This window comes from Phocoena phocoena, chromosome 5, assembly GCF_963924675.1.
Source record: "Phocoena phocoena chromosome 5, mPhoPho1.1, whole genome shotgun sequence".
NCBI lineage: Eukaryota > Metazoa > Chordata > Mammalia > Artiodactyla > Phocoenidae > Phocoena > Phocoena phocoena.
In genome coordinates this window covers 44,454,040-44,472,169 of record NC_089223.1, presented here as the reverse complement: position 1 = coordinate 44,472,169, position 18,130 = coordinate 44,454,040, and the positions used below count along the sequence as shown (strand labels likewise).

Here is an 18,130-nt window from a genome sequence, read left to right as displayed (position 1 = left end):
AGATACGTATGGCTTTCAAGCATCAGTTTTTCAAAAAGTATGAAAATAATTACATGCAGAAGATCAAATCATTATATCCACATTATTTAATTAGTCAACAAGTATTTCTGTGCCAGACATAAATCTAGGTGTGTACACTATTTTGTATACTATGCTAGATGTATATAGCAGTAGGAGTAGGAATGTATCTTTGAGGAGTTTATAGTCTAATGTTTGCAGCAACTAAAACGTAGGGATATGGACAGTATCCCCAGGTCCCTTTTTTTTTTTTTTTAAATTTATTTATTTTTGGCTGCATTGGATCTTCCTTGCTGCGTGTGGGCTTTCTCTAGTTGTGGCGAGTAGGGGCTACTCTTCGTTGCGGTGTGCAGGCTTCTCATTGCAGCGGCTTCTCTTGTTGCAGAGTATGAGGTCTAGGTGAGTGGGCTCAGTAGTTGTGGTAGGCTCAGTGGCCATGGCTCACGGGCCCAGCTGCTCCGCGGCATGTGGGATCTTCCCGGACCGGAGCACGAACCCGCGTCCCCTGCATCAGCAGGCAGACTCTCAACGACTGCACCACCAGGGAAGCCCGGCAGTCGGATTCTTAACCACTGTGCCGCCAGGGAAGCTTCCCAGGTCCCATCTTAAATGGAGTTGATACTTATCGCTGTAAACGATATTGACAGCTCCTTGGCGTTGGGAGGTGAAATATAATGTACCTCGATCATGAAGTTACCTAGACCTGAATTCAAGTGCCAGTTCTGTTACTAGCTGACTGACCTTGGACCAATTATATAATCTTTCTTAGCCTCAGTTTCCTCGTTTTTTTATAAATTTATTTTATTTATATTTATTTTTGGTTGCATTGGGTCTTCATTGCTGCATGCGGGCTTTCTCTAGTTGCGGCGAGTGGGGCTACTCTTTGTTGCGGTGCGTGGGCTTCTCATTGCGGTGGCTTCTCTTGTTGCGGAGCTCGGGCTCTAGGCGCACGGGCTTCAGTAGTTGTGGTGCGTGGGCTTAGTTGCTCCGCAGCACGTGGGATCTTCCCAGACCAGGGATCGAACTCGCATCCCCTGCGTTGGCAGGCAGATTCTTAACCACTGTACCACCAGGGAAGTCCCAATTTCCTCATTTTTAAAGTGTTACTATTCCTGTTACATAAAGGATTACTCTGATGATTAATAAAGTAGCACTAAAAAACCCCAGTAGAGTACTGGCTCATGGTAGGGATTCCATAAAAGGTAATTCACTTTCCTTGTTCTGCTCTACGTACATACCATAAATCCAAAAACTCAGGATTCCTGGTTTTGTTGAACAACTAAAAACTCATAAAACTGAGTTGTTTCTAAATGGTTCTGATATTCCACCCTTTTTTTTTTTTCATGTCCACACTTCGGGGCAATCGTTTGGACCTTCCCCATTCCCAGAGTCAGGGTGACCTTCCACTTTGTAACTTGTAGATCTTCCTATATTTAGCCAATAGTTATTCAGAAGTAAACAGCTTCATATCCAGCAGGCTAGCAAAAAACACTAGGGTCAGATTGCAAAGTAAGCATACAAAACAGGGCCCTAAAGGAAAAAGGTAGCTGGAGCAACTGCTTTTACTCATAACCGATTTATTTTCCTCCTTGACAGTAAGATAAGCACTAGCTTTCAGGTATGGTGAGCCCTTTCTTCCGGCACACCTATAAACATACACTCTCATGGGATAAATGGGACTTCCTGCTGGGAACTCCTACTATAGGACAGAGCTACCCTCATAGTATCCGAGGGAGGACTGGATGAATCATTCTGTAGCTGCGGGCTTTTGAATGTTGATACGGAAGGAAGGCAGCCATCCTGTCATGCAGCTGTTCCAAGGTAGGTGATTAGAATGGGCCAGAGCTGCTTTACAACCAGCTCCATCATGGAGGGAAGCACAACTTTGAAGGGAAACACGAAAGTCACCATGTCTGAGCGTAGCTTCAAGAGGCGCTGAAGGATTGTCCGGTCCCAGCAGCTCGAATATTCCTCATCTCGTGCGTAGAGGATATGCCTCCTCGAAGAAGTGGAATTGGCACTGGAAGGTCACCCCAGGCAACTCTTTTCAATTCAGTTCCTTTTACTGCACTTACGTGCAACCACCCAAGGACTCTCTCCAATCTTTTCTTTCTTAGGTTGACGAGGGAGGGAGAGCCCCGCTCTCATTTCACCACTTCTTTGCTGCTGATGATCAGGACAGCCTCCAGGGTGACACCATCATTAAACTAAGCGCCCTGCCCAAGTATGGCTGCATCGAGAACACGGGGACAGGTAACAGCAGTAGATTGGCTCTAGAGTTGTTCCAGACCTGGAGAGAAGGGAGCGTGGAGGTGGGTAACTGTCTGCAGTTAACCTGGATATGGAGAACTAAAGAGGGAATGGAACCATTTCAAAGAAATGGAAGGAGGGAAGGTTTCATTGACTCAACAAAAATTGAGTGTTTCCTGTATGCCAAGCACTGTTTTAAGCACTGGGGATATATCAGTAAACAAAACAAACAGAAACCCCTCCTTTCATGGTGCCTTAGATCCTGGTGGGAGGAGACAGATAAGAAACCTAATAAATGAAAAAACTGTGTAAGACGTCAGGAGGTCAGTCAGTGCTATGGGAAAAACTAGAGCAGGGTGAGGGGATTTGGAGTGCCAGCAATGGGGACGCAGGGGCTTGGGGACTGCACTCAGAATTGAGTGTCAAGGAAATAAAATTTTCTGTCCTTTTACTGTGAGGCAGCTGCAGTTTAGCTGAACCGTAGCTTACGTCGCTGCTTTTTCTAAGGATATGACATGAATTGAAATGCATGCTTGTCTCTCTGTGACCCTCTCCTCAACATCCCTCCCCCCGCTCATCTACCCTGGACCCACTGCCCTTGGTGATTATCACAGAGAAGGGGAGGGGAGAGGGTGGATACCGTCCACAGGTCCACCGAGACCACAATGACTGGCAGTTGAGACAGCTCCCGGCAGGTGACCGTGCTGCTGCCTCCGCAGTGAGATTCCTGAGTGCCAGCGCTTGGCTCTAACTGGTGTGCTGCTAGCAGCTCCCACAGAGAGGCCAGTGGAGGCGTCTGTGACCAACGTGGTGCCTGGGATTTGAGCCTGGTTACCGGAAACTCATTTAGCAGGGGACATGTTTTCCTATAGAAAATCTTGAGTCTTTTCCCCATCTTGCCTTTCAGTGTGTGCTCTTGGATTTGTTTCTTGCTGAGTTAGATTTATCTCAACAAATGTTTATACAGTGGATGTAAAGATGAATAAGATGCAGCCCCTGCCTCGAGTGGGAGACAGATATGAAGACTGGTAAATTACAATCATGAAATGCCAGGACAGGGAAAGGAGGAAAGCACTGAGAAAGGACATAGGACAAAACAGTTACTTTTGCCTGTAAAGGCAAGAAAGTCGGAGGAAGCAACATTTGAGTTGGAACTTGAAGTGTCAGTGGGAATTGCTGTGGGCAGAGGGAAAATGGCATTTCTCACAGAGGGAAGAGCACAAGCAAAGGTGGGGAATCATGAAAGGATGGTTGCCCCCAGCCTTCTCTTCTGTCCAGGTGATTTCTTATTAAGCTTTTTGTTTGTTTGTTTTTTGTTTTTTTTGCGGTACGCGGGCCTCTCACTGCTGTGGCCTCTCCCGTTGCGGAGCACAGGCTCCGGATGCGCAGGCTCAGCGGCCATGGCTCACGGGCCCAGCCGCTCCGCGGCATATGGGATCTTCCCGGACCGGGGCACGAACCTGTGACCCCTGCATCGGCAGGCGGACCCTCAACCACTGCGCCACCAGGAAATCCCTCTTATTAAGCTTTTTTTAACATCGTTTTATGCTAACCTGGAGTACATGTAGAAGTGAAATTTCTGGCAAGCCTCAGCCTCTCTTAAAGTGGTTTGCAGACTTTAATGTGCGTAAGACTCACCTGGCGGGCCTGTGCAAACAGTTTCCTGGGCAGCAACCCAAGAGTTCCTGTTTAAGGAGGCTGTTGAGACCTATGCGTTTGCATTTCTCACCAGCTCACAGGTGATGCCATTACTGCTGGTCCACACTTGGAAAACCATTGCTCTACATTAGTATGAACGTGGAAGTAGGGAAAAGACGTTCGGGGGGCAAATAATTGTTCCAAGGCACATTGTATAAGGACTCACCCTTTGCTCCATGGGAGTTCAGAACCAAGTCTGTTTCATACATGTGAAACTAGCTACCTAGATTCAGAATTCAGCCGATCAGAAGAACATCTTTTTAAAAACATTAGAAGAAGTAGCTTTAAGTTCATACCGGCAAGATGGAAGAAACAGAATAATCGTATTGTGTGGTATGAAATCTAACAGCATGGATAATCTACACTCCTTTAGTACCAGCACAACCAGGGCAGGGCCCACCCTGATTACCTGTCGGGCATCACCGTGTTCCAGTGCAATGCAGTAATAGGTGTTCATGACGATCGCCTGCACACATCAAGAGCTATTTAATTTGCACATAGTATATTCTGTTTGAGAAGGCAAGGAAGAACATTAATGAGAGAGATTTATGTGAAAAAACAGAAGGACTTCCCTGGTGGCGCAGTGGTTGGAAGTCCGCCTGCCGATGCAGGGGACGCAGGTTCGTGCCCCGGTCCGGGAAGATCCCACATGCCGTGGAGCGGCTGGGCCCGTGAGCCATGGCCGCTGAGCCTGCGCGTCCGGAGCCTGTGCTCCGCAACGGGAGAGGCCACAACAGTGAGAGGCCTGCGTACCGCAAAAAAAAAAAAAAAAAAAAAAAAAAAAAAATATATATATATATATATATATATATATAAATAGAAGGTGCTGTTTTAAAAATTGAAAGGACGGTGCTTAAAGCTTCAGTGGCAGATTCACTTGTCGAACAGCTTGTTTTCTAAGACAGAAAGTAAGTCATTATTCTATTCAAGTATATTTTTAGGCACTGTTTACTTAGGCTATTTTTGACCCAAATAAAGGTACTATATTTCTTATATTTACAGTGATCAAAGGAAAGAGAAAATAAAATTTGAAGGAATTATAGCAATTCCTTTTGGAAACCCTGAACTGTATGCCCTAGGGATTATCAGGTCACTGGTCACTTAGAGCCCTCTATTCTTCTGGTGTCAAGAGGAATCATATCTGAGGGGTAAAATTTAAGAAAATTCATGTCATTGAAAAAAATAATATTTGTCTTGAATTCTTAGTTCAAAGAAATTATAAATGAAACATTTTCATTCCTAGTCTTTACATTGGGAGGTAAACGAAAAATGACCCTGTCTGCAATCTAGGAAGTCAATGGCCTTTTAATATATGACCTAATCTTTGCAAAGGACCATGAAGGAGGGAAAGAGAAAGCCTTATCGCTTTCAGATCTTCTGTCTACACTTTTCTTTGTTGATGTATATCCAGGGAGTGTTTGAAGACACAGGGGTTTCTCTTTTCTTCTCTCTTTGGAAGAAAATGTAACAATTTAAAATCAATCAATTACAGAGACTTAGACCAAGTAAGAGACAAGTCACCCATCATTTAGACAGTGCTTACTCTTCCCCTTGGCCTTTCGGGTTGGGGTGAAAAGAAGAGGTAACCAGAGCCAGCACTTTCTATGGAGCTCTGATTGGTACTTGAGCATCTCAGTACCTGAGCTCTGGATGGTCCCTGAGCATCACAGTAGCCCTGGTTTACCATCCCAGGGGCTGAGCACTAGCCCATGCAGAGGTTTTCTTAAGGAACGGAATAGTCAAATGAAAACATGCTTAAGGAGATATTTCTTAGATAAAAAGGTATGCAGTTAACTTTTTCTTGTGTAAAGAAAGAAGGTTCCTCTTGCAGAGTGGTTTTGAAATTGACTAAAGCTTAAGGTAAAACCTTTACTATTGTATCAATACTTGTCCCATGACTTATTTTATCAAATATTTCTAACAAAACAACCACTGATTCTATGCTGTAGGAAATAATAACATTCACAGTGCTTTCATACATGTTATCTCATTTGATTCCCACGTGTAGATGAAAACACTCTCCCACCTTTATTCTCAAACATATTTTCCTCTTCTGTTGATAGTGCTGTCAGGCTTTCTGGTTCAGCCCAGGAAGCAGGCATTGATGGATCCAGGTAAAAGTTCCCTCTTGCTGTTGATGCAGGTGATCGATTTGGCCCTGGAACTACCAGTGACCTAGAAGCATCATTCCCTCTTCAAGATGTCCTGGAAAACTACATTTACTACTTTCAGAGTGTTCATGAAAGCATTGAGCCAACCCATGATATTTTCAGTTTTTATGTAAGTGATGGAAACAGTCGATCAGAAATCCACAGCATCAACATCACCATCGAGGTAAAGACTTTGGAAGTTGGATAAGTTGGGCCTTTGACCACAATATCGCACCATTAGATAGCTTTATGTGAACTCAAAAGCAAAGCAGATTGGGTTTGACCTTGAGCTTTAGAGGTCAGTTTTTAAAATATAACCCTGACCTTTAGGAAACTTGTAGAATTAAGGCTGGCACTTGGGGATGGTCTGACTTGGAAATCAGAATTTCCATTCTGTTCTGTGTGAGAACAGTTTGTGAGGGTCAGACAGAGCAATCTTGCCAGTCTCATATTAGGTGAAAAATAACATATGCTTATTTTTCCCTGAAATTATTGTATGTGGTTCTATGTGCATACTTGCCTTTTCTTATATTTTTTAGTGCATTTATTCATTACACTGTAACATGAAAGAAATGTGTTTCCCATTGCTGTGTTTATTCTCATTTGAGCAACTACATAGGCTTGCTCTGTCACCCCAGGGAGAGAGATAAAAGATAAAAATCAGAATGGAATGCCCTCTGCCTTGAGAAAATAAAACAGGGCACTCTCGGCGCCCTTCAGGGACAGTGGTTGAGGGGTGCTGACACGAGGATGGGGGGGTCAAGGAGATATCTTTAGACACCCACAGTTTCAAATATGTGTCCTCCTACAGGTACTGTGCCATGCTTAGGCTTCTAAGACTGTTCTGATTTCAAATAATGTGCCCTTTTATCCCCCAAATATACTTGTCTAACCACATGTCTGTATTTTTGGTCTGGAAAATGTCATCCTTGTACCTATGGAAAATACCTGAGAAGATTTCTGTAGCATGTCCATCAGTGTCTTTTCAAGGGGATATTTGGTTTGTGTGACCTGCTCGCCTTTCAACCTAACCATTTTGAGTGGGAATTAAAGATGGTGACATATTAGATACAAACGACTATGCATAAAATAAACACCAAGGACCTACTGTATAGCACAGGGAACTATATCCAATATCTCATAATGATCTATAATGGAAAATAATCTGAAAAAATATATCTATATAACTGAACCTCTTTGCTGTATACCTGAAACTAGCACAACTATATTTCAATAATAATAATAATAACAATAAAAGACAGTGACACGTTACATGCTATTTCGGTAGTGAAAGTTAATGTGGTGGTGTTACTTTCTCTGAATAATGCATGTTATTTTTTTCTTCTTAAACCAGTATCTGTGTGAGACCTAATATTTTATGCTTTAATCAGAGGAAGAATGACGAGCCTCCCAGAATGACCTTGCGGCCCCTTGGCATGCAGCTGAACTCGGGAGTGGTGATAAGCAATTCTTCTTTGAGCCTGCAGGACCTGGACACTCCAGATAACGAGCTGATTTTTGTATTGACAAAAAAGCCTGGCCATGGTAGGACACAACTGCTTTGGGAAGCTTCTTAATTGAGGTGCCCGACGGGTTATTAGAATAAACAACATAGATTTCAGCCGATCATTCCTCTGCCTTGCTGGTGTGTAGTCCGTTCTTTGCATCAAAGTATAATCAAATTCACAGCTAGCTAATGTTCTTTGGGGTCACAGTAGACTCTGGTTGCTCTGAAAGCCTGAATCCTGGGTAATTGGTGTCTCTGAAATTCAATTTCAGCTGTTTTCTTGCTTTCTTATGTAACCTTAGGCAAAATACGTTTTCAGAATCTGCCCATCCTCTTCTCAGAGTAGGCATCATTGCTTGATCATCCTGGGCCATTGCATGCAAGGAACAGCATAGCAGCCTTGAAATTAATCACAAAAGGTGTTCACTTCAGGTTAGAGGCGTGGTAGACGTCTTTATGAGCTTGTTCCTTTTGCAAAGAAAGCACTTTTCCTGATTAAACCAGAAGTTTAGAAAACCACCATGGGACTCTTCTACGTACTTCTTTTCTAAGTGCCATCCCCCTAGTATTAGCTAAAGCTCTGCAACTTTCTTCTCCCAAGTGGTATCTTACTCCATCCTAATGGCTATTGGCCTTTTGAAGATGAAACTGTTGTTGATGGAGAGCTGGCAGGGGAGGTTGTTGGTCATTGCATTTTAGCTTGCCTTCATCCACTTTCACTTTCTTTAATGAAGCACTTTAACTGCCCCTTTGTGGTGCACATGACCTTGAAAACAGAAAAATATGCCTCAGCCCAAAGATGCTTAGTGTCTTTCTGAATTTAAAAGGAATTTAAAACGTATTCCTCTCTCCCACCCCAGATGCCCCAGGCGGAAGGCAGCAAGTGGAGAGTGCTATTTTCACCTTGCAGAAGGTGAAAATAAGGTTTAGATAACGAAGTGAGTTTGAATTCATGGAGAGAGACTTGATTCCTAAGCCACCATATTACTGTATCCATCTGTGTCTCCTTAAGAGGTTTTTAACCAGGAAAAGCAGAACTTTGTCTTCTTTATTTGGAGATGAGGCCATAGAGCAGCACCCTGTACTTCTATGTAAAATGCTGATTTGTTGGTCATTTATTTATGTGCCACCATGAGCCTCTGAGGGGCTTGGCATTCTACCCAGGCTCAAGCAGTTGACAAAATCATACAGTGTTTTGGTGCCGTATGTACTCTACCATTGTTTGTTTGTTTCTTTCTTTTTTTCGCTTCCTTCCTAGGTCATCTGCTCCAGAGGCAAACTGCTTCTGAGCCTCTGGAGAATGGGAGGGTTTTGGTCCAGGGCTCCTCCTTCACCTACCAGGATATCCTGGCCGGGCTGGTTGGGTACATGCCTGGTGGTTCTGGTGTGGCAGTGGATGAGTTCCGGTTCTCCCTCACTGATGGACTCCACACAGACACAGGGAGGATGGAGATATACATAGAGCTGCCTACAGGTGACACCCCCAACTTGGCTGTAAACCAAGGCCTCCAGCTGTCAGCAGGTACCACAGGGATGGAAGAGAGTGGCCGTGGTTTCTTCTTTGTTGGTGTGCAGTACTTCCTTCCATATCAGCTCAGCTCTGTGGGAGGATCTTGAACTGGGTGTGCAGAATCTGGGGAGACTAGTGTTGGGGAGAACTGTTTGTTTGGGGACACTAAGAGTTGTGAATGACAAATGTGAAACCTCTGAAGTTCTTTAGACCTCTGTCTGTGAATTTGAGAAAAGATTGAGAAGAGCTTGTAGTATTCCCAAGGTCCACAGAAATCTTCAACTATCCAACTACTCGTAGGCCCAGGTCTCTTAGAACATTGCTACTACCCAACCCCATGGAAACAAACAACAAAATCTAGCAGGATTTTCAAGATGCTTATTTAAAAAAAAAAAAAAAGGCATGGAGGGGCAATTGGGAAGTCATCATGCACCAGGAGAGATTATGTAAATAATTGAGAACCATTAGATATGGTGTTCTAGGGTCTAATGTTCACAATTTTACTTATGGATAAGCAACACTGAAGGACCTGTGACACATGGCAGTCTTGGAGTCAGTTTGCAGTAGAGAGTTACTTAGAGAATGGGCTTTCTTCCACAGAGCATCTGTGTCCCACTGGAGTTCCGTTTGCTTGTTTATTCTTAGTTTCATATGTATTTTGTAGTGAAAAATATATGGTATAATGGTATTTGGAAATTTGGAGATTCCCAAAGGTCTCAGGTATTAGCTCTGGGACTTAACTTTGCCCTATGTACAAGCTAATAAGTTATCCTCTTACTGTTTCATGGATGCTGGTAGAAGACACGAGATTCCTTGGTCAGAGACAAAGTACTTTGTGACAGCACAGCAGGCAGCATTGCCAAGAGCAATTTTGCATCTATTCGCAATGCCCTCCAAGTCCCATGGGGGTGATGCAGAGGGCCCAGATGAATACCTCTGTGTGCATTGTAGTGCATTACAGAAGGGGAACACCGAGCTTGGGGAGCTCCCCATGTTATAGTAGCGATCAGCAAGCCTGATCTTTGTCCCGGAGGAAGACGTCACCTCATCCCTCAGGGCTACTCGCTGAGAATGGCCTGATAATGAGTGGTCAGGCCCTGCATTCTTGGCGTTACCCAGCAAGAACATGCAGGGACACTCAGGGCCCATGGTGGGTTGCCACTCCAAACACTAGGATGTATTACACGTGAGTGACTAGGACCCACTTTATCAGAATTTACTATTTTTAATGTGAGAAAATGGCTGGAGAGGAAAGCGAGGGGGAAGACCCTGAGAAGACGTGTTTTCCAGGAGACAGTGCCTTGTCTCCAATACCCAACACCTGTGCAAGCCTTCCAGGGCCCAGCGCTCGGGTCTCCCTGCTCTGTAACCCTCACCATATATTCTGTCTTGAGGAACAATGATCCTGACTATTCAGTCTGAGAGGGCAACAGATATGTTTGTGAGTTTATGTAAAGCTGTTTTTTTTATGATTTGGTGATCCTTAAGTAAATAAATTAGGCCCAAGCAGGTTTCATCATAGGTCTGGGAATCCTTTATATCACAGAACTAGGAGTTATTACATAGATCTAGATACTAACTGAAAGGTCACGGGCATAGGGCAAGCACAGGTAGAGAGTGAAAGTGGATCAGAAGAGAAAAGAGGCTCAGATCTAAACTCAAGGGGTGATTAGCAAATTGGGAAGTTGGGACTCTTCACTTATGGAAATTAAACTTTATTCAGCTGGAAACAGAAGGGCAGGCAGCTGATACTTCCTTAGACCAGGGAGTGTGTGTTAGTTTAGTCTCCAGTCTCCTAAAATCATTTGACATCCTATTCAAAAGCAATGATGGGGAATGACCTAATCTATCCCATTTTCTTCCAGGGTCCGTAGCACCCATCACAGAACAGCACTTGAAAGTGACAGATACTGACTCAGGTGACCATCAGGTGATGTACATCTTGAAGGAAGATCCTGGTGCAGGGCGCCTGCAGTTGGTAAAGCATGATAGCCTGGAGCAAATCTCCGTTAAAGGCCCTGTCCAAAGTTTCACCCAGGCTGACATCAGCCAAGGTCAGCTGCTTCTCTTCTGCCAACCCAGACTTCCAGAAACTCCACCCCCAGTAGTCAAATGAGAGATAAGTGCCTGGTAGCCTATGGCAGCAAACTGAGCACTTTTGTTTTGAATTAAGAGCTGAGTTATAGCTTCATTTATTCTTTCTTGTCTCCTCAATTTTTTTGGTTTTGCAAAAAAACTCTCCTTCTTGGCTAAGATGTGTTCATGCTTTGACATAGCATTGATGAAATTGGGGGCTATTATAGACGAAAAAATCATTTTGACTTGCTATGATGCTAAAAATGTGTGTGAGAGAGAGAGGAAAAAGAAGTGAATTGAGATGGATTAAGGTGAAAATTATGCCTGCCTGAGGGGAACAATTTATATCTCTTTCCAGCTCCCCAAAGATCACAAGTTAATGAACTAAGCAAAATGGAAGGGCATAGATTGGAGCTGCCTGAGGGAGATTACATAGCTCATCCGTCATCCCATAGTTCCAGGAAATTACATTTCCTCATCCCATAGCTCCAGGAAATGCTGATGTAATGTAAAAGCATAAATGTTAAATGCTACATAGTTACTGTACAGTGCTTTCAGGGGTAAAAAAGGAAAGAAAGTTACATATTTGGGAGGAAAGTAATCCAACGTCATGTAATGATGTGCAGTTCCATTTAGAGGTGGAAATGTGTCCCCCTAGGAGCAGAAGGTCCCGTCTGCCCTAACGCCCAAAACTGATAGCAGCCAAAATCTCATTAGACATGTTTAGTGAAGGGAGTGGACTAAGTCCTTAATTTTTCCATGCCTCAGTGTCCCTATTTAGAATATGAGAGCAGCACCTCTCCCTAGATGTTTGGCTATCTTTTCATTGCTAGGTATTCATAGTGATGCTGTGGGTTAACAAAAATGTAATATATTGCATTTTTCCCTTTGGATCCATTTGACTTCTAGGTAGAGTTTATTTATTTTGTTCATCTATTTCTTTATTGGTTGGTTATATCTGGTGTCTTTCCTATAATGAATTAAGGCTGTACTGGGAAATGGGAGTGACAGCTTCTGGGAGAATGTGGGCTGCAGCTCTCTGTCCTCTTGCCCTGTGACATGGATACTTAACAGGGTCACACCAGTGACGTGGGTCCGGTCAGTGCCCATTTTCCACGTGGGCAGTTTTGCTGATCTAGTTATTCATGAGACTTCTTTAGAGTCTTCCACAGACGCCAAGCCTCAACTGTAAGCAATGCTACTTGCTACTTAGGATGGTTTTATCATGATGGAGTCATTGATGATGAGGGAGTTGCTAGTGGGAGATGAAAGGGAGGAGATGAAAATATTAGATTAAAATGTCAAAAGCAATGTCTAAGTGAGAAGGGATTAATTGATTCACTGGTGTGAATACCAACTGAATTCTCACCTGACATTTCAGAAATAAGGGCAGAAAACACTAATAGCAGATTTTGATTTTCTTGTCCTTGTTACAGGCCACGTAGAATACAGTCATGGAAAAGGAGAATCTGGCGGGAGCTTTGCTTTTAAATTTGATGTGGTTGATGGAGAAGGCAACAAATTGATCGGCCAGTCATTTTCCATCAGTGTTTTGGGTAAGGGGGCACTGGGTTTCTAAAAGTCCTCCAGCAGTTCTGAGGTCATATGGCACACACTGTGCTCACCTTGAGGCTTGAGCCTTTCCTTTACGTGCTCGTGTGGAAATCTGGAATCATATCCTGGCTGTTGTGCAAAGCCGTGGCTCCTTGATACGCTCTCTGAGGGACAGGCCTGGAGACTATTCTGATCTTACCCCTGGACACCAGGCCCAGAATTGAAGAAAGGAGGCTAAAAATGATCCCGTTTCAAATCACTCTTTCTGATATTTTCAGAAGACAAATCCCCACCAGTCATCACCACCAATAAAGGGCTGGTCTTGGATGAAAACTCGATGAAGAAAATCACCACTCTGCAGCTCTCTGCCACTGACCAGGAGACGGAGCCTGCAGAACTGATCTACAGAATCACCAGAGAGCCCCAGCTGGGCCACCTGGAACACACAGCATCACCAGGTAAGCTCATCATCTCTGACTTCATCAAACCAAAAGCTGGGATTTAGGAAGTGCTGGGGGCAGCCACACCATGTGTACACACTCACCTTGAATCTGCCTTTATTAGTATTTACTTTTGGCATCACTAGTTCTGACCATTATATACTGCCTTGCATTATACTTAGAACAAAGTATGCTCAATAATTGCTTACTGGGCTTCCCTGGTGGCGCAGTGGCTGAGAGTCCGCCTGCCAATGCAGGGGACATGGGTTCGTGCCCCGGTCCGGGAAGATCCCACATGCCGTGGAGTGGCTGGGCCCGTGAGCCATGGCTGCTGGGCCTGTGCATCCGGAGCGACGGGAGAGGCCACAGCAGTGAGAGGCCCACGTACCGCAAAAAAAAATAATAATAATAATTGCTTACTGGAAGTTGAATTAAAAATTACAATTTGATATAAACAGTCTTGGCTCCATAACTAGAATTCAGCAAATAGCAAGTGAGCATGCATGTTGAGTAAGACCTTGGTTTAGCTGCTACAGAGGAAAAAAAAAAAGATAAATAAGATATAACCACAACCTTTAGAGTCCTCTATTGGATAAGATAAGGAACCTCTGCATATAATCATACACAAGGGAAGAAGATAGCAGGTATTTTAAGAACTGTATAAACCTGCTATCATAGGAGTTCAAAAGTGAAAGAGGCTGCATCGGGTGTGAAGGTGCAAAGAGGTGGCATTTAACAGTGCACTTGAAAGATAGAATTTGGGCTGACAGAAATTGTGTTATTTCCAGAGATACGAACAGCATGTGGGCACATTCCAAAAATCATGAGAGGGCCAGTTTTGCTAAAGCATATATTCTGAAAATAGTAGTTGATTGGGCTCATGGGTAGATTGAGATTTTTATGGAGGGTCTTCAGAGTGGCGATCAGTAATCCCTATTTAATTCAATAGGCAATAGAGAGCCACTGCAGAATTATGAACCAGGAGGGGAAGTGAAATTCATCTAGTGTCCAACAGGATGAACTGAAAGAGAAAGGAGGCAGTGCCATTGGGTAGGAAGTTTCTCATTTGGCCAGATGCAAGCTAATGAGGTTTCACATGGAGGGGCAGCAGTGGGAATAGTAAGATGAGAATAATATAAGAGATTATTCCTGGTACCTCGTAAGTATCCAGTAAGCAGTAGATGGTAGAAGGAAGGAAGGAAGCAGTTAATTTCAGGAGGAGAACCTGTAGAACTTGGCAGCTTGATTGGATGTGAGGGATAAGAGATATTTGCTGAATAAACAACCTAAAGGTAGAATTGTTTTTATTTGGTCCATCATAGAAGAAGTGTCAGCTTGCAGGAAATTTAGATCATTGTTTTCTTTGGATTTCAGGTTACAGATTCTTCATTCATTCAACCACGGAAATAGCAAAACAGAGAAAGTACTTGCCCTGACGCTGGGAATCAGATAGTAAGCAAACAAGCAAGCAAATATATCATATGTCAATGGTGATGAGTTAGGGGGTGAAATGAGGGCGTTCTTAGGGTGCAGGGAGCAAGGAGGCGAGGGAAGGCCTCCCTAACAATAAGATGACATATGAGCAGAGATCTGAACAAAGTGAGGGAGCCAGCCATGCTGACACGTAAAGGAAAGCATTCCAGACAGGGGATCGGTGAGTGTCAACATCCTGAGGTGGGATCAGCCAGGCCTATCACATTCCAGATGCAGCAAGGAGACCAGTATGGCTGGGGCGGAGTGAGCTGGGGAGAGAGTGGAGATGCATGGAGGACCGCACTGGAGGGGGAGCCAGTGGCGGTGAATGTGTCTGGGTCCAGCGTGATGGTGGAGGAGGGAGTTATGTGGATGGTGGGAGGGCATGGGGAAGGATGGACAGATTGGCCAAAATCCCTAATGCAAATTAAAGCCAGTGCCCTCCCCTTTTGTCCCAGAGTTCCTGGGGGCAGTATGCAGATCAGCACTCCCAAGACCTTGGCTGCATGGGATACCTGATAAATCATTCATGAGCGAACTGCTCCTGCCAGAATTCTGTCAGGTTGCTGATTACATCTCTCCAAAGATGAAAGGGCAGACTCTTGGCTGTTGTGTTGGGCAACTGCATTTACACTGCATAGAGCTCCAAAAGGCCCGGAGCTTCACGCAAGGCACGGCCAGCTGCTGGTAAGTCCCAGCCCTGGCTCTTCTCTGACCCCCAGGCTGTGTTGAGTCTTGTGTGAGGCTGCCCCAAATTCGCTTTTTCTGTTTTTACAGTCTCAGCCTTCACTGGGCTTAAATCCTGGACGCCAAGACCAGGCCAGCACTGCTCAGGGTACCACTCAAAGGGGATCACACTTCTCCCTCCTCTTGGGAAAGCAGCCTCCCGAAACAGAGGGAGGGGCGCTTCCTTCACCTGCCCTTTCCCACCAGGCTTGACTACTTAATCCACGTTCTCTCCCGCCCCCACCATTTCTTCTCAATCCTCCTGTTTCTAGAGATTCTAAGTAGACCAGATAGGAAGATCTTGACTCTTGGGGGCCCCTCTCCATCTCTAATGGAGCAGGGCTTCCCTGCCCCTCCCACACTATCAGCCCCACAGTCCTTTCTGTAGCGTTTAGTCAGCATTCTCTCCTTCCCTGTGTCTCCTAAGCGGAACTGTATTCATGAATTCAATTCTTTTGAAATGTCAAAGCTCTCCCTTCAGAGGAAGTCCATGCTGATTATGGATCACCCCTTCTGAAGGCAGCTGGCTACAGCTTGGAGAAAAGCACCTCACCCCGTTTGTCTCCATGGGTGACGATGGGTCTACTAGGAGCTGAGGCTGGGCTGGAGCCTGTTTCCAAGAAGAGCAGAACAGCTTCTAGACCAGTGTCTCTAGTGCAAGCACTGAGATATTTGGGGACTGGATGCCTCTGGGAATTATCATTTGCCACCAGTGCTTGCAGACATCCTCTCGATGGTTAACTATGAAGTGTACTTAGCCTTATGCCATCTCGCTTAGTCAGCTGACTGTGATTGTTGTCTTTAGATAGAAAAGGTGTGAAGGTCCTCTTTTCTCCCCTCAAGGCGTCACAGGGAGCCATGTGTCCATGGGAACCGTGCGGAAGACAGACACGAACCTCCTCCCACAGAGGAGGGCCACGTGAGGCTCTAGTCCCTGTGTGGGCTCTTGGCAAGGTTGAGGGCCCACACCCTCATGTCAGTGACCCTAAGGACCCTCTTATTCTTGGGAAATTAGAGTAAGGAGTTATATTATCAGGATAGAAGGTAAGCTGCTGGAACAAAGAGACTGCAAAATACAGTACCTTCCACGAGAACTTTATTTTTACTCACAGCAAAATCCAGAGGCAGGTGGCCCAGAATGTACTGTCATCATCCCCCAACCAGCAGCCAGGGAGGAAAGACCAGGGGCGCCCACATCCATTTCTTTTCCAGGAGTATTACTGGAAGAACCCATATCCTTTTTTTTTTTTTTTTAAGTCATCATTTTTTTTTAACATCTTTATTGGAGTATAATTTCTTTACAATGGTGTATTAGTTTCTGCTACGTAACAAAGTGAGTCAGCTATACATATACATGTATCCCCATATCCCCTCCCTCTTGTGTATCCCTCCCACCCTCCCTAGCACACCCCTCTAGGTGCTCACAAAGCACAGAGCTGATCCCCCTTGCGATGCAACTGCTTCCCAGTAGCTATCTATTTTACATTTGGTAGTGTATATATGTCAGTGCCACTCTCTTACTTTGTTCCGGTTACCCTTCCCCCTCCCTGTGTCCTCAAGTCCATTCTCTACGTCTGTGTCTTTACTCCTCTCGTACCCCTACGTTCTTCAGAATTTTTTTTTTTTTTTAGATTCTATATATATATACTAGCATACAATATTTGTTTTTCTCTTTCTGACTTACTTCACTTTGTATGACAGATTCTACGTCCATCCACCTCACTACAAATAACTCAATTTCGTTTTGTTTTATGGCTGGGTAATATTCCATTGTATATATGTGCCACATCTTCTTTATCTATTCATCTGTCGATGGACACTTAGGTTGCTTCCATGTCCTGGCTATTGTAAATAGAGCTGCAATGAACATTGTGGTATGTGACTGTTTTTGAATTATGGTTTTCTCAGGGTATATGCCCAGAAGTGGGATTGCTGGGTCATATGGTAGTTCTATTTTTAGTTTTTTAAGGAACCTCCATACTGTTCTCCATAGTGGCTGTATCAATTTACCTTCCCACCAACAGTGCAAGAGGGTTCCCTTTTCTCCACACCCTCTCCAGCATTTATTATTTGTAGTCTTTTTGATGATGGCCATTCTGACTGGTGTGAGGTGATACCTCACTGTAGTTTTGATTTGCATTTCTCTAATGATTAGTGATGTTGAGTATCCTTTCATGTGTTTCTTGGCAATCTGTATAGCTTCTTTACAGAAATGTCTATTTAGGTCTTCTGCCCATTTTTGGATTAGGTTGCTTATTTTTTGGATATTGAGCTACATGAGATGCTTGTATATTTTGAAGATTAATCCTTTGTCAGTTGCTATATCTGCAAATATTTTCTCCCATTCTGAGGGCTGTCTTTTCGTCTTGCTTATAGTTTCCTTTGCTGTGCCAAAGCTTTTAAGTTTCATTAGGCCCCATTTATTATTTTTTGTCTTTATTTCCATTTCTCTAGGAGGTGGCTCAAAAAGGGTCTGGCTGTGATTTATGTCATATAGTGTTCTGCCTATGTTTTCTTCTAAGAGTTTTATAGTGTCTGACCTTACATTTACATCTATAATCCTTTTGTATACAGTGTTAAGGAGTGTTCTAATTTCATTCTTTTACATGTAGTTGTCCAGTTTTTCCAGCACCACTTATTGAAGAGGCTGTCTTTTTTCTTTTGTATATTCTTGCCTCCTTTATCAAAGATAAGGTGACCATATGTGTGGGAGTTTATCTCTGGGGTT

At 44.0% G+C, this 18,130-nt stretch overlaps 1 protein-coding gene across 1 annotated transcript in view; it reads left to right on the top strand.

The window, feature by feature from the left end:
• The window catches only part of FRAS1 (Fraser extracellular matrix complex subunit 1), a 455,620-nt gene that overhangs the window by 359,405 nt on the left and 78,085 nt on the right, over positions 1 to 18,130 (top strand). The window contains exons 41-47 of the mRNA XM_065877453.1: positions 2,136 to 2,271; positions 6,110 to 6,300; positions 7,508 to 7,661; positions 8,882 to 9,145; positions 10,999 to 11,187; positions 12,646 to 12,765; positions 13,042 to 13,221. Of these exons, the coding sequence (XP_065733525.1) occupies positions 2,136 to 2,271; positions 6,110 to 6,300; positions 7,508 to 7,661; positions 8,882 to 9,145; positions 10,999 to 11,187; positions 12,646 to 12,765; positions 13,042 to 13,221 (1,234 nt within the window). The remainder of the gene's footprint in view (positions 1 to 2,135; positions 2,272 to 6,109; positions 6,301 to 7,507; positions 7,662 to 8,881; positions 9,146 to 10,998; positions 11,188 to 12,645; positions 12,766 to 13,041; positions 13,222 to 18,130) is intronic.